The sequence below is a fragment of the Balearica regulorum genome, chromosome 4 (assembly GCF_011004875.1).
Source record: "Balearica regulorum gibbericeps isolate bBalReg1 chromosome 4, bBalReg1.pri, whole genome shotgun sequence".
Taxonomy (NCBI): Eukaryota; Metazoa; Chordata; class Aves; order Gruiformes; family Gruidae; genus Balearica; species Balearica regulorum.
The window spans coordinates 2,682,510-2,695,279 of NC_046187.1; the positions used below are offsets into that span (position 1 = coordinate 2,682,510).

A 12,770-nucleotide genomic window follows, 5' to 3' on the forward strand; every position below is an offset into this window, starting at 1 on the left:
GCCGTCTGCCTCAGTGACGTATTAAAGCCGCGACGTGACGCTAAAGGCGTGAGCCGCCGCTGGTGCGGAGCTTGTCCCTCGGTGAGCGGCGGCCCGTGAGGGCGGGCTGAGGCCTCTCCGCCGCCGGGCTTTGGGGCCCGGGAGGAGGCCGCTGCCTCGGCGGGGGCAGGTACTGTGTGGAACGGGCCCCACCCCGAGCCCGCTGCCGGTGCCGGCCTGCCGGGGGCACCGCCGCGCCTTAGGGACGCTGACCCCGGGGCCTTCCCGCTCTGCGGTACCGGGAGGCGGGGGAGAGCCCTGAGGGGGCTCCTGTTGCGCGGGAGGGCTCCGGGTGCTCGCTTCGTGCCCGCCCGGGGGGGGGGCGGTGAGCCTGCGGGTTTCCCGTGAGGAAATGAGGCGGTCTGACCCCGCTGTGAGCACTTGGCCGCGGCTGCTACCGGCTGTCCCCGGGGGACCCGAGCTGGTCACGTCGTCCTTGGTTGGTAGCTGCCAAGGCTCAAGCGTTCCCAGGTTCCCAGGGTGTTTGGTTTATCGCTGGGAAAGCGGGTGATGCTGCGGTGAGGGGTTCCCGCTTGTCTGGTGTTGCCAAAGGTGGTGTGGAGCTTTCGGCTGGTTTTTTTGGGAGATGGGTTGCTCGAGCTGTGGGTGGCAGCTGGTGATGCGGGTGCTGCCAGGTGTCCTTGCTTGGTTTCTAGCCGCTCTGCTGCTTGTTGTTGTCTGCAGCGATTGCAGCTCCCAGGAATGGAGTGGCTCTAAACGAGGCATCTTGCTATCAACACTGGTTTAGTACAAAAATACTCTTTGAAGTTCCCTTTGAGGTGGTAGTCAGTTATGCTACTGCGGAGGTGGACAGATAACCAAGGGAAGAAAATTTTATTTAGCCTAGAGAATTGATAAAAAAATAAAAAAGAAAGTTTTGAACTGCGAAGAACTGAACTTATTTGCCTAGTGTTTGTATGTTCTTGTTGGTGAGGAAGTGTACCCAGAAAGTATGTTCTTACTGAGACAGTCGTGGCTTGATTTTGTTGTTAAAGTGTATTGAGCACGTGGGGACTAGTGGGAAGAAGCAGGATGAGAAACTTCTCCTTTGTGAGCTGTTTTTCTTCATTTCCAGGAGGATTTCTAAATCGCACTAGAAGCGGTCCGGGGAGAAGCTGGAACCGCTCCAGTCTGGTCATCACTTGCTCACAAGTAGGAAATCCTGCTCCACTTCCTTGAAAGAAAACCTCAGTTTTCAGGGCTGAAAATCTCCTGTTGCTGCCAGCATGTCTTCCTGACTGAAATCTCATGTTTGTGTGAGTCTGATAGCTCTTGTTTTGAGTGTGACTTACCTTCCTCATTTCATTTGTCAGCAAATGCAGCTGATTGCTTTTAAGCCAGGTGGCTGGTTCCTGTGCTTTTTAATTAAAACATCAGATAAATTTGTCTACTTAACAATGGCTGCCTTGACCAGAAGTGGCCTTAGGTGTCCTCCTCTGTTCTGAGTCACTGATCTCCATAAAACTAGACTGAACTTTCTTACTGACAAGGACTTTAAGAAGTTTGACTGCTTTTTGTCTTGTTCTTCTTTCTGATGTGAACAAGAATATAATTCCTAAAGCTCTTTCATAGTTTAATGTGCGTGGCTCTGTGTATGTCCATTCTTGTGCACAAAACTTTAAGGTCAAGGTGGTGATCTTGGTAACCTTGTTCTGCCCTGATGATGCTAACAGCTTGTCTCAGTACAACCTAGTGACTGTGCTACTTTCTTTGTTCTTTTTTTATGTAAAAGTAACAGAAATGTGGAAAAAATGGATTTGCTGTCTACCACTCTGCACAATAAATATCCACAGTGGATGCTGACACAAAGCCGGGAGGGAGTTCTGGGTGATAAAAAGGTATGTCCTCACACAGGGGAAATTCAGTTGGCTGCAGGCTGCATAATAAACCGAATTTGGGCCACGTGCGGTTAGTTAGACCTGTGCCTCAGACTTTTGTGCACGTTTACAGCTGATTTGTCCCTTGTACCTGTAATTAAATTTAGGTAGTCCTGTGATATTTCTAATTGCATTGGCTTGTTCAAGTCTCTTTTTTAAGAATTAAAATGTGAACTATCACCCAAAGGCTGTTGCTGTTACCTCTGGAGAAATTTATTTCTGACAATCTTGCATTTTGGTGACAAAGCCACCAAAGTATGAGGCAGCTTTTAGTGCTTTGCTCTCCCAGTGTTGTGGGCTGGATAGCAGCAAGGACTGTGGATTGCTTTAACCCAAACTTGAGAGCTCCATTTGTCATCTGACAGGGGAATTTGTCCAGGGAAAGCCCTCTGCCTCTCTTCACTTGCACATGTTCATTATTTCAGAAGGTTTTGCAGCTCAGGTGTCGGAAGAATTAACTCATTAAGATAATGTCAAAATTTCTGGTGTTCCAGGAATGTTGATGTGTCCTTGAATTTTTTTTCCTGCATGTATGAGCAGTTTCGATATAAAACTTGCCACTAGAAGGGACCTCCCCCTGTAACATCTGAAACTGCTTTAACAAATAGAAGACTAATTAATGAGAGAAAAGCAGAAGACTGAGTTCAGCAGTTTGCCTTCTATAAAGTGGGAATAAAGAATTACCAGCATGGATATTAAATGTCAGTTAAAGCCACCATGACTTTGGTTAGAACTGTATTAAAACCTGGTTTTGTGTGATGTGGCTTCTCTTGATTGACGAGATCATGTTCCACAAGCGTTATTGTGTGATGCTTAACCAGATTTGCTATTCCTGGCATCGTAGCTTACTTGCAAGTGTTTAACCAACCTGAAGGTTTTTGGAGCAGGTGAATGTTACTGGAAGCTTTGCAGTTCAAGTAAGCTTGTTGGTCAATAACTGCAGTAAATTCGCTTTTTAAAGGGGAAAAAACTGCCAACTGCCCCTTAGCTTGTGTGCCTAAAGCTTCAAATTGTAAAGCAGTAATCATCAGTCGATGGAGGAGATCGGTCCTTTCAGATATTGCACGTGGTTTTAAATCCGTTGAGTTGTACACCTCTGAAGTTCCTCACGCACTCTATCTGGCAGGTGAAGTCAAGCGGGTTGGCAGAAACATCAAACTGAGCAAAGGGGGCGAGTGAGCTATCGCTTAGAGCTGTACTGAAACAGGGATGTGGCAGAAGACTTCAGCCCGACCAGATGTGAATTACTTTAACGATGGCTTTTAATTACCAAGTCATTGTCTGTTTTCTGATGTTCTTCCTCAAATTTCTGAGGTGTGCAAGTGCTGTAGCATTTTGACACTGACAAAAATGGGTGTTTTCCCTAACTTTGGTCTCGGAGAGCAACAGAAGCTGTGTGGTGGGAAGAATCCAAATTAACTAAGTTGAGGTGAAAATGCACCCCGTGTGATTTCAGTCCAAGCGCTCAGACTGAAGTCAAGAAATCGGGGCGTGTTTTAATGAAGGGAGAGCTATCGCCCTCTCAGTTGACGGCGATACTGGCCCTGAGCGCGGAGCACAGTCGTGCTGCGTGCTTTCGGTAACTGCGGGTGCCAGCCTCGCCGGGTTGAAGTCGCACGCGGCGGTTGCAGCGATGCCACATCTCTGCGGGCGGGTTAAGTGCGGCCGGTAACGGAGCCTCTGCCAAATGTTGTTTGACAGAAATCCGCTGTTCAGAGGAGCGTTTTGGAAGATGGGCTGCCGTTCCTAGAGTTCTCCGGCTCGGTCGTTTACAGCTACGAAGCCAGCGACTGTTCCCTTCTCTCGGAAGATATCAGGTAATAGCTCTTAGTCTGGTGGGGTGTTTTGAGGGCTTTTTCCTTTCTGAAAAGGTCTTGGCTCTTCTCTCTGTCTCCTTCTGGCTGACTGTGCATTCCATGTGTCCAGAGGGCAACAGCACGGCTACAGGAAACATCTGGGTGTGTAGGGTGTCTTGTTATCCATGGCAAATGTGTCTTTCTGGGTCCAAGCACAAACGGAACTTCTCAAGATGGCACATAATCCCTGGATTCTCTACAGTGACTGTTGTTTTCAAAATACCTTTTCCCATGGTGCTAGGCCGTTAATAGTTTCCCGTTTGGTCTTTTTATGGGAGATGCCGTTGCTGAACCATGCGGTCTGTTAAGCAGAAGGGCTGAGAGCTGTAATGCAGATGCTTTGCCTTTCGCAGCATGGCTAATTGCATGAACTTTGACTTCACGGGGAAGTATGAGCTGGAAGAAGTCAAGCGTATGTGTTAATTCCTAACTGGGGACTGTATGTTTGAAGAAAAGGGGGTAAATTCATGATGCCTATAGATTAGCATTTCCTTCCTTTTTTGCGTAGTACAATTGATAGTACAGGGGGAAAAAATATGTAAAACTTTCAGCACAGTGGGATTGATGAAGAACAAGTTTTCAAGGGGCTATAAACCCTTTTGTGTCTGGCTATTTCCTGAGGCTTTATATGACTACTTGTGTGCAGTAAGATCTGCGAAGGTTTGAAGCCTTTCTTGTAGCTTTTGGGACCAGCAGGCGTTTCACCTCCTTATGGTCTTGATTTTAAAATGGTTTCTGTGTTCTGTACATGTGGGGGGAAAAAAAGAGTTGGCTGTGATGGTTTTCATCTTGATGTAACAGTGATATTTTCAATACTGGTAGAAGAACAGTTAACTGTGAGGAATATCCATTTTCAGGCAGAGTTTATCAGACGGGGATGCTGTTGGATTTGATATCGAATGGCCACCATCCTATACTAAAGGAAAAATGGCAAAAGTAGCCGTCATTCAGATATGTGTAGCTGAGGACAAGTGTTATTTATTTCACATCTCTTCCATGTCAGGTACTGTACTTCCTCTCTTGTTGTTATTTACGGCACGAGTTGTCCTCTGTTGTGTGTGATTAAGTTTGAACTTAAGCCTTGAGCAATAGCTGATATTGCACAGGATACTGGATAGGAAAAATGCATCCATCTTCCCCCTTTTCTGCCTGTAATAAAGGGATTTATTCTTGTGAGTATTGCCTATGTATATCGAGGGGACCTTAGCCCACGTCTTGCTCTGTGCGCTGGCATACAGTGTTTTGGGTTCTGAACAGGGCAAAAGAATCTTGCTTGAGGATTATTTTTTTTCTGTCTGGGAAAGAATATTTTCTTTCAGTATCCAAAATTTAATTCCCTGCTCATATAATGAGCTTTCCGTTGAGTGCCGAAACCACCGAACCTAAATTTAGCAGGCTGTGTTTCTTTTTAATTTGGCATCACTAACTAAAACCCTCAAAAAGATGATGGCTTGTTGTGTTGTTTCTTCCCAATACCTGCGTTTTGGAACATAGGTTTCCAGAAAGAACACTAGGTACCTGGTGTGATGCAGCTGTGGGGAGAGAAGGGGCTGTGCTTGACAGAGTCTGAATTCATTATGGATGTGAATAAAAGCTTCTGAATAGGGAAAACAGGAATGAGGGAAGGAGGCTGCAATTTTATAACCTTTGGTTTGAATGTTAGATTGAAACTCTGCCTGTGAGATGTCTCTGATTTCCCTGGGGTGCGCTTGCTGAGGTATAATAGCGATAACTTTAATGTTGGTGTTCAATCCTTTGTCATTTATAGCAAATGGGGTGGAAAATTTAATTGCTGGAGGCAATTTGATCCAGGAGGCAGAAAGGTGCAGGCGCACAAAAGGAGAAGACTTGAGGAAAGGAAGCAAAGGGAAGAAGAGTCATCAGGACCTGAAATGCTTTTGATTCTGGGAGTGAAGATGTTTTTGTGGTGATGGGGAGTAGGGTTGCGTGTGGGCGGGCTGCTGAGAGTTACAGCAGAAGATGGTGTTTCCTCCTGAATCGTTTTCTAGAATCTCTGTTCTTGTCAATGGGAGGCGCACTTTGAACCGAGCGAGAAGTCGACCTTTTCGCAGGGACCACAGCCGAGTTCTGCTTAGTATGCAGAATATGTTTGACCTACAGAAATGTAGATGTGGGCAGATTTAGCCAGTTGGGTCAGACTTATTTTCTATTGCAAAAACAATGTAGGAGGAAGAGAGTGGAGAGTTCTTGGACTGGGTATAAAAGACACAAATGACACCTATTTGTCAGGAAGATTCTCGATAGTTTTCAGTTTCTTACTCTTTTCCTTACAGCCTTCTGAGAAGATGTGGCCTGTTTCTCAGATTGTAGCCTCCGTACAGTGTTGCACTTACACTTGTTTAGTTAATACAGTCACTTTTCTAGTACCGAGGTGGTAAAAATGGACTACAAGTCCTCTACGGGGAAGTTCCCCTCCTTGAAGATTTTCAGTATAATTTTCTTAGCGGAAAATCCCTTGTTCAGTGAGTCAGCTGCATGTGTTGCAGGCTTTTAACCAGCCCAACAGCATTGATCTTCTCTACAGAGGAATCTGCGTATTGTGTTATGGCTGAGGTGCTTTAGCAATGTTGTACTTTGCATTTTACGGCACCAGGCTACTACAGTTTTGTTGTTTTTTAACAGTAATTCTGTAGTGCTTTGAACCGGACTTGCACGGTCCGCAGCACAGCTGATTGTGGCTGGAGTTGCAAAAGTGTCTTGTACAGTGTCAGTGGTAGTTGTGAAAGCGTGGAGATAGTTGTGTAAAAAGAAAATCGGTGATGCGAATTGATTGTGGAAATATGTAAATAGGTATTACAGTAGTGAAAGGGAAATTTGAAATATGGAACTGAGCCAGATACTAAGTACTAGGCATTTGTGCAGTATTATGTATTTGTAGGTACTAGAATTACACTTGAGACACATTGAGCAGTGGGTTTCTGAAGGTATGTATTTAAATAAGATGCTGGGATTTGTTTTTTTAATGGAAACCAACACGGAGGGGAGAAAAAGGCTGCTTTGCTTGAAGTAGAAAGTGTCCATGGCTGTTGCCTCCTGTAGAAAACCAGATAGCAAAGCTGCATGCTTCTGTTCACTCCTGTAAACTTGAAAATACCATTTGATCCAGGATTGCTGTGCTGTCAGTTTGGGATAAATCAAAACAGAATACTTAGCATTTCTGAACATCCTTGAATGTTTTTTCTTACTGACTTGTCTGGGCTTGACGCAGGATCTGGTTGGTGAATTGTGTTTTCCAAATGCTGCTGTTGGACCAGCCCGGCGTTAGCGCTGAGTGGGCCCCCACAGAATGGGTTTTCCTGGTGATGCCCCACGCTTACTGTTTAAACTGTTTACTGGGCATCTGAAATAGCAAACTGGGATGGAACTAGGTGAAAAACAGTAAAATTACATTGCATTTGGCTTCATGAGCATCCAATTCTGAGAATTTAAGTATCCTCTCCACTTAGAGGTTGCCTTTTTGTTATGTGATTTAACGATCAATAAGACAAATGAAATAAGATGGTTTAATTTTTTTACTTGATTTGTTTTCAGATACAGAACGAATTAGCATATTTCAAATATTTCGTTGCTGCTTGCGTGCAGATGATAGGTTACAATCGATTGGTGCTTCCAGTCATTCCAGAGTACAAAGAGTCACATAAGCAGAGCGACTTTGGGGGCTTTTCCTCTAAAAGCACAAGGTTTTTCACATGGCCTTTGTGGTAGGATTTTGTCATTTCCATTAGACTTTCTGGCATCTTCCAGTATTCAATTTCTCATGTTTGGGCTTAATCTATTTTAGGTTTTCCCAAGGGACTCAAAAGACTGCTCGAAGATGAAACAATTAAAAAGGTTGGCGTAGGAATTGAGGGAGATCAATGGAAGCTGATGAGTGACTTTGAAATCAAACTGAAGAGCTTTGTGGAGCTGGCTGACGTTGCTAATGAGAAAGTAAAATTTAAAACCTTTTTGTTGTGGGAGGGGAATCTTGGTTTTGTGCTATACCTAAGGAGGCTTCCTTGTCTACATAGGAGTTAAATTCTGATAGCAAATGTGTTGTGTAGAATGAAGCAGAGATGTGTTGTAACCTGTTTAAAAAGGACTTTCAAAGTCTGCAGAACTAAATGCTGGTTTTGAGCGAGCCAGTTCTTTGTAAACGCTTGTCCACTTTCAGGTCTGTTCACCTTTTGCATTAACAGGGTATGGCTTATTAATTCAGCCGCAGATGCATTTTCTGTACTTACTAGCGATGGAAATGGCCGGGTTGTGTCGAGTCAGGGCTCTACCGCCAAGCATGTACTCGTCCAAGCAACGGCTGAACTTTTAAATTAAGATGCAAGAAACGCTGCGGAGGCGGTAGAAGTACCGATGCCTGGTTAAAGGGAGGCAGCTCTCCTGCTGGGGTGTGCTCGGTGCTGGAAGGAAGCATCCGTGTCTTCCTCAAAGTCCTCCGCGTGGAGGTGTTTGCCACGTGATGCGGAGCTGTGGAAATATCTTTGTCTGCATGACTCTGGAGTTGGCGTCGCCTCTGCTCTCACGTGGGTGCGATTTCCAGTGCCTGATGACCCATGGTTGAGAAATAGCGTCACATTTGGTGCATCTTGAATTTCAGTTGAGTGGGATGTTAGATATCACTTGATATGGGGACATTCGTGCTGGCTTATTAGGTAAGAGAGCAAAAGGTTTGTTACCTTCCAAGTCATCCTGCCATTCTTATTTCTACTGTGTCCCTAAAGGCTTTTCTGTGGTTTTGTATAGGCAAGGTTTTTTCTTGGCTATACTCAGCTTTTCCATGCACTTCTCCCTTCTGTGCACTCTTTTGTTTGGTAGGATAATAGCAACAATCAGTTTCCTGGCAGAGGACGGAGATGTGTGCCCAGAAATAACCCTGCTTCTACCTTCCCCTGTTCTGTGCTTCATGTACCCTGTGTAATTAAATCACAGTGGGGGAGAAGAGAAGGTGATGATCATCAGCATTTGGGGCAGTGCTCTCCATATGAGCCACCTTCAAGTTCTGGTTCCTAGTGGGTTGGAAGTTGTATAAATTAACCTGTTTTGCTCAAGCAATAGAAGGACCTGGGTTTTTTCAGACTGGGAGTTTCCCCAGTTTGCCCCCACCCCTTTTTATTATCCCAGCATCTGACTCCAGGATAATTTGTTATGAAGATGAGCGACATGATCTCCGATAGCAGCTTTTAAGTCCTCTGCTAAAGAGAAAACAGACCAAAAATAGACTTGAAAGTAAAGCTTGAGAGAACAAAGAATAGGGTTATATATAATGGCACTATGCAAGGGGGAAGGCTTGGGGAACCTACACTGAGTAGTTGGTAGGTTTTTTCAAGCTAAATTTAAGGAATGAGCTGATAATGGTTCACTGCTGCTGTTAGGCTTGACAGTTCTGCATATTTTGCAAGTGCTGGCCAGCTGGAATAGCTGTAGGCTGTGCCCTGGAGTCCTGGATCCTTGGGGTCTGGAGGGAAGTTTCCCAAACGAGCTGTAAGAGAATAGCGTGGAGCAACTGCGATTGGCAAGTAGAACAACAAAAGGGATGGAGAAGAGCGGTGTGGCGGCATGACCTGTAGAGACTGCTGCTGAACTGCTTCCCGGCATGTCGAGTGGTGGTCAGCATGTTCTAGAACTGCGCTCTTTTGTGCTTGCTTTTGGACTTGCAAAAGATGACAACGCACTTATAGGCAGACTTTAATATTCCTGTGCTTATATTAAAGAAATTGCTGGTGCTTGTTACTTGGTTCTTGCAATTAGAAAGGCAAATAATAGGAGAATCCTGGGGGAGAGAGAGGTTGCTGCTTATGTTGATGGCTTTCATTTTATCAACCTGGACACTACATTGTACAGAATCCTTATTTTTGGTAGTGTGTCTGTACCACCTCAGACGGCGTGGACTCGTCTGGCCCTGATGCCATCTTTCCACCTTGACGATGTAGGTATGGTCTCTAACGACTCGGTTTCAGGGTAGGGTAGTATAGCTTTCAAATAGCCATGCTACCTCTTAGTATGATGAGAGCAGAATGAGGCCTGGAGAACAGTTAGTGCTTTGAGAAACTGGTTTGTTCTAACACAGAGCTCTTTGCTTCTGCTGAGGGATGAAGTACGCTTTGCCACTTGTAGGAATAAATTCTGCCAGGTCCAATTGCTTTCCTTGTTAAACAAGTCCTCTTTTTTGTGGTTTTTTTTTGTTTTGCTTTCCCCAGCTGAAGTGTAAGGAGATATGGAGTCTGAATGGTCTGGTAAAACACCTTTTTGGCAAGCAGCTTTTGAAGGATACGTCTGTCCGCTGTAGTAACTGGGAAGAGTTTCCACTCAATGAGCAGCAAAAACTGTATGCAGCCACAGATGCCTATGTAAGTACAAGAGATGATCACCGTTCCTCCCGTATGAATAAATTCCTTGTGTAATGAGCCCTTAGCTGCTGCTTTTAATGCCTTTTTGCTACAGGACGTAAAGAACATAGGAGGACTCTGAGGTCCACTGTGGATATGGGATGCTTAAGGGTGGAAAAGCCACCAGGTAGCTTGCTGTCCAATTCCTTGTCTGTCTTGAGTTTTTAAACCTCGGTATTCATGCAGAGCTTCGTAATACCTTCTCTGTTGAAGACGGTACTGCTTGTACCTGACTTGGTAACTTGTCTTGCTGCTGAGATCCCTCGACAAGGATGTTGTGGTGAACATTTCGCATGGCAAGTTGAATGTAGGTGGAAGAAAGAAACCCCATTCCACAGCAGCCGCGAGCCTCCCGTGAGTTCCTTAGCTTTTAATGTTTCGTGGTGTTGCAAGGTTTGCCTCTCTAGTCAAGTCCATTCACCGAGCAGGGCTCCTGGAAGTTCTGCTGTGCTCTGAATGTGCCAAGTAACACGGGCACCAGCAAGTTGGCCTGAGGAGCGTCTGTCCGTTTGGACTCTCTTCAAGTTGTCACCTCAGGGGAGGGAGGTCCGATGGAGCAATCGGGTGGATTTTATCTATCTGTCTGCATGGACGAAGCCTAAATTCTTGCAGCATGATGATCCCACAGAGGTGTAACATAACTGAATCTCGTACGTAAATAATGTGAGCCACGGAGGAGCATGTAATTATTTTTTGGTTCCCTTGTCTGCGGGTATTCAGTGTAGCTTGTTAGCTTTTTTGGATGTGTTTTTTTTCCTGGGGTTTTTGGTCATCTCTTCTGAGCAGCTCATGAACCAAAATCCTGCTATATATAGTATGTGAGATAAAATTAATTAGCAACTTTCACCAAGTACAACCTTCTCCAGTGGCTAATACAGCAGAACCACCGTGTGGATGACTAGGAAGAGTAATTTAGTTGCATTTGTATTGTTGTAGCTCTGTAGAAGCCTCTGCTTTTTCACCATGTTGAAGAGAGCATAGCTTTCCTGCAGTTCTCTGAAGGGATTTACCTGTACGCTGTTGAGTGCCGCCTGCTTCCTGGGAGAAAATGGTTCTTTATGGCAGTGAAATAAATCCCCTCAGGCTTTTATTTCTGTGATGAGGTTAGAGGAAGAGAACAACGGTCTCTGGTTTGTTTTTTCTGATGCTGGGAAACATTGAATATTTTTGAGTTTAGTTGAGTTTAAACTGTGGAGGTTTAGCACCCGAAGATCTAAACCAGTAAGGAAAGGAGCTCCGTTTTTGCTGATGGTGCCGCTGCTGTAATCTGCTTTTTCCACGCAGTGCCCCCTCGCTGTGCTCTGTTCGCTTGGCCTGCCTCTTGGAGCCTCCCAGGAAAACACGAGGGAGTACCTTGTTTCTTTCTCTTTGCTCTTTAGGATGCTTTGGTTAACATGTCTAGCCTAATTAGCACATTCCTGGCCTTAGGCTGCATTTTCCTGTTAGAACTTACTATTCATATCAAGGGAAATATTAAGCACACAGAAGCTATCTTGCTGTGTTCATAGCTATTGTCTTGGAGCACCACATAAAATCTGCCTGAGATGGAGCAGATGGTGAGACCGGGAGCGGAGTACATGGAGCTCTCTATTTGCAGCTTGCTTAGAATATAACCAGGCTGGGATCTACAGAAGAGTTTCTGCTACGGTGTGGACCCCAAGGCAGGGCTTGACCTGTTGGGAAGCATTCTGTAAAACGTAACCTGGTTGTGGTGAACGATGCAGTGAGAGTAGTGACTGTTGTACGGCATGGGCCATCAGCTCAGAATTCGATGTTCACCGTGTATTCGTACCATGGTTTGCCGAATTAGTTCTTGGGAGTTTTGTGTCGTCTCTAGGATATTGTTTCTCTGCAGAGTACTGAGTACTAATTTTTTTCCTTTCTTTTGCAGGCTGGCTTCATCATTTATCAAAAACTGAAAAATATGAATAACAGTGACGGGAAGTTACCTTGTGTAAGAAGAGGTAAAGTACACGTGAAAGCCTAAGGAATTTATTAATGTACAATTGAATATTCTCTTTTACAACAGGGTTTTTTGTGTCAGGATTGTCTGGCTTCTTGGTGATTAGAGATGGCTTCCAGAAAGCACACCCTGTAGAGGGTCTTAGATGAACTGAGTTATGGCACTGTGTAACTAATTTCCATAGTGATGTAGGACTGCAGTCTTGGTATGTTGTTTGTTTCTGCTGTGTATGGAGATGGTAAGAACTCCTGCTGTCATTTCTGTTTGTTTATGGAAACACTTCAGGGAGTTAATTTCAATTCTGCTGATGCAGAAAAAAAATCTAGTATTTTTGTGGTCTTATTTCTTTTGAAAGATGTTTTGAAGTAATGTTTTTCTCGTGGTGTATAAGTAGCACCTAAATATTGTAGAGCAGCTTAGCATTATATACTCGATTAGAAAAGCGATTCTAAAACCTTTAGTTTTGTTCAGTTCCATGCCTCATAAGCTAAGTATGCCATGTAGCTTGTGGTTGAAAAGAGGCAGGGGGAGTTTGTTTGTTTTGGCTGAATTTGACTTTGCTGTCCAAGAGAGAAGTGGCAGTACTAACCCCTTAATATGAGGTGCAGTTTTTCAGCTTTGGCTTAGTCAGCAC

The 12,770-nt window shown here is 44.7% G+C and overlaps 1 protein-coding gene across 5 annotated transcripts in view; it reads left to right on the forward strand.

Annotated features, from left to right (window-relative positions):
* Positions 1-27: 27 nt before the first annotated feature.
* Positions 28-12,770, forward strand: part of WRN (WRN RecQ like helicase) — a 42,723-nt gene continuing 29,980 nt past the window's right edge. For 4 of the 5 annotated variants that reach the window (XM_075750922.1, XM_075750925.1, XM_075750924.1 and 1 more), the window contains exons 1-8: positions 28-81; positions 1,115-1,295; positions 1,772-1,877; positions 3,618-3,733; positions 4,630-4,775; positions 7,575-7,723; positions 9,985-10,134; positions 12,065-12,137. In XM_075750922.1, the coding sequence (XP_075607037.1) occupies positions 1,288-1,295; positions 1,772-1,877; positions 3,618-3,733; positions 4,630-4,775; positions 7,575-7,723; positions 9,985-10,134; positions 12,065-12,137 (748 nt within the window). In that variant the 5' untranslated portion in view covers positions 28-81; positions 1,115-1,287. Of the gene's footprint in view, positions 170-1,114; positions 1,296-1,771; positions 1,878-3,617; positions 3,734-4,629; positions 4,776-7,574; positions 7,724-9,984; positions 10,135-12,064; positions 12,138-12,770 lie in introns of all 5 variants that reach the window. The other variant, XM_075750927.1, reaches the window with a different exon arrangement.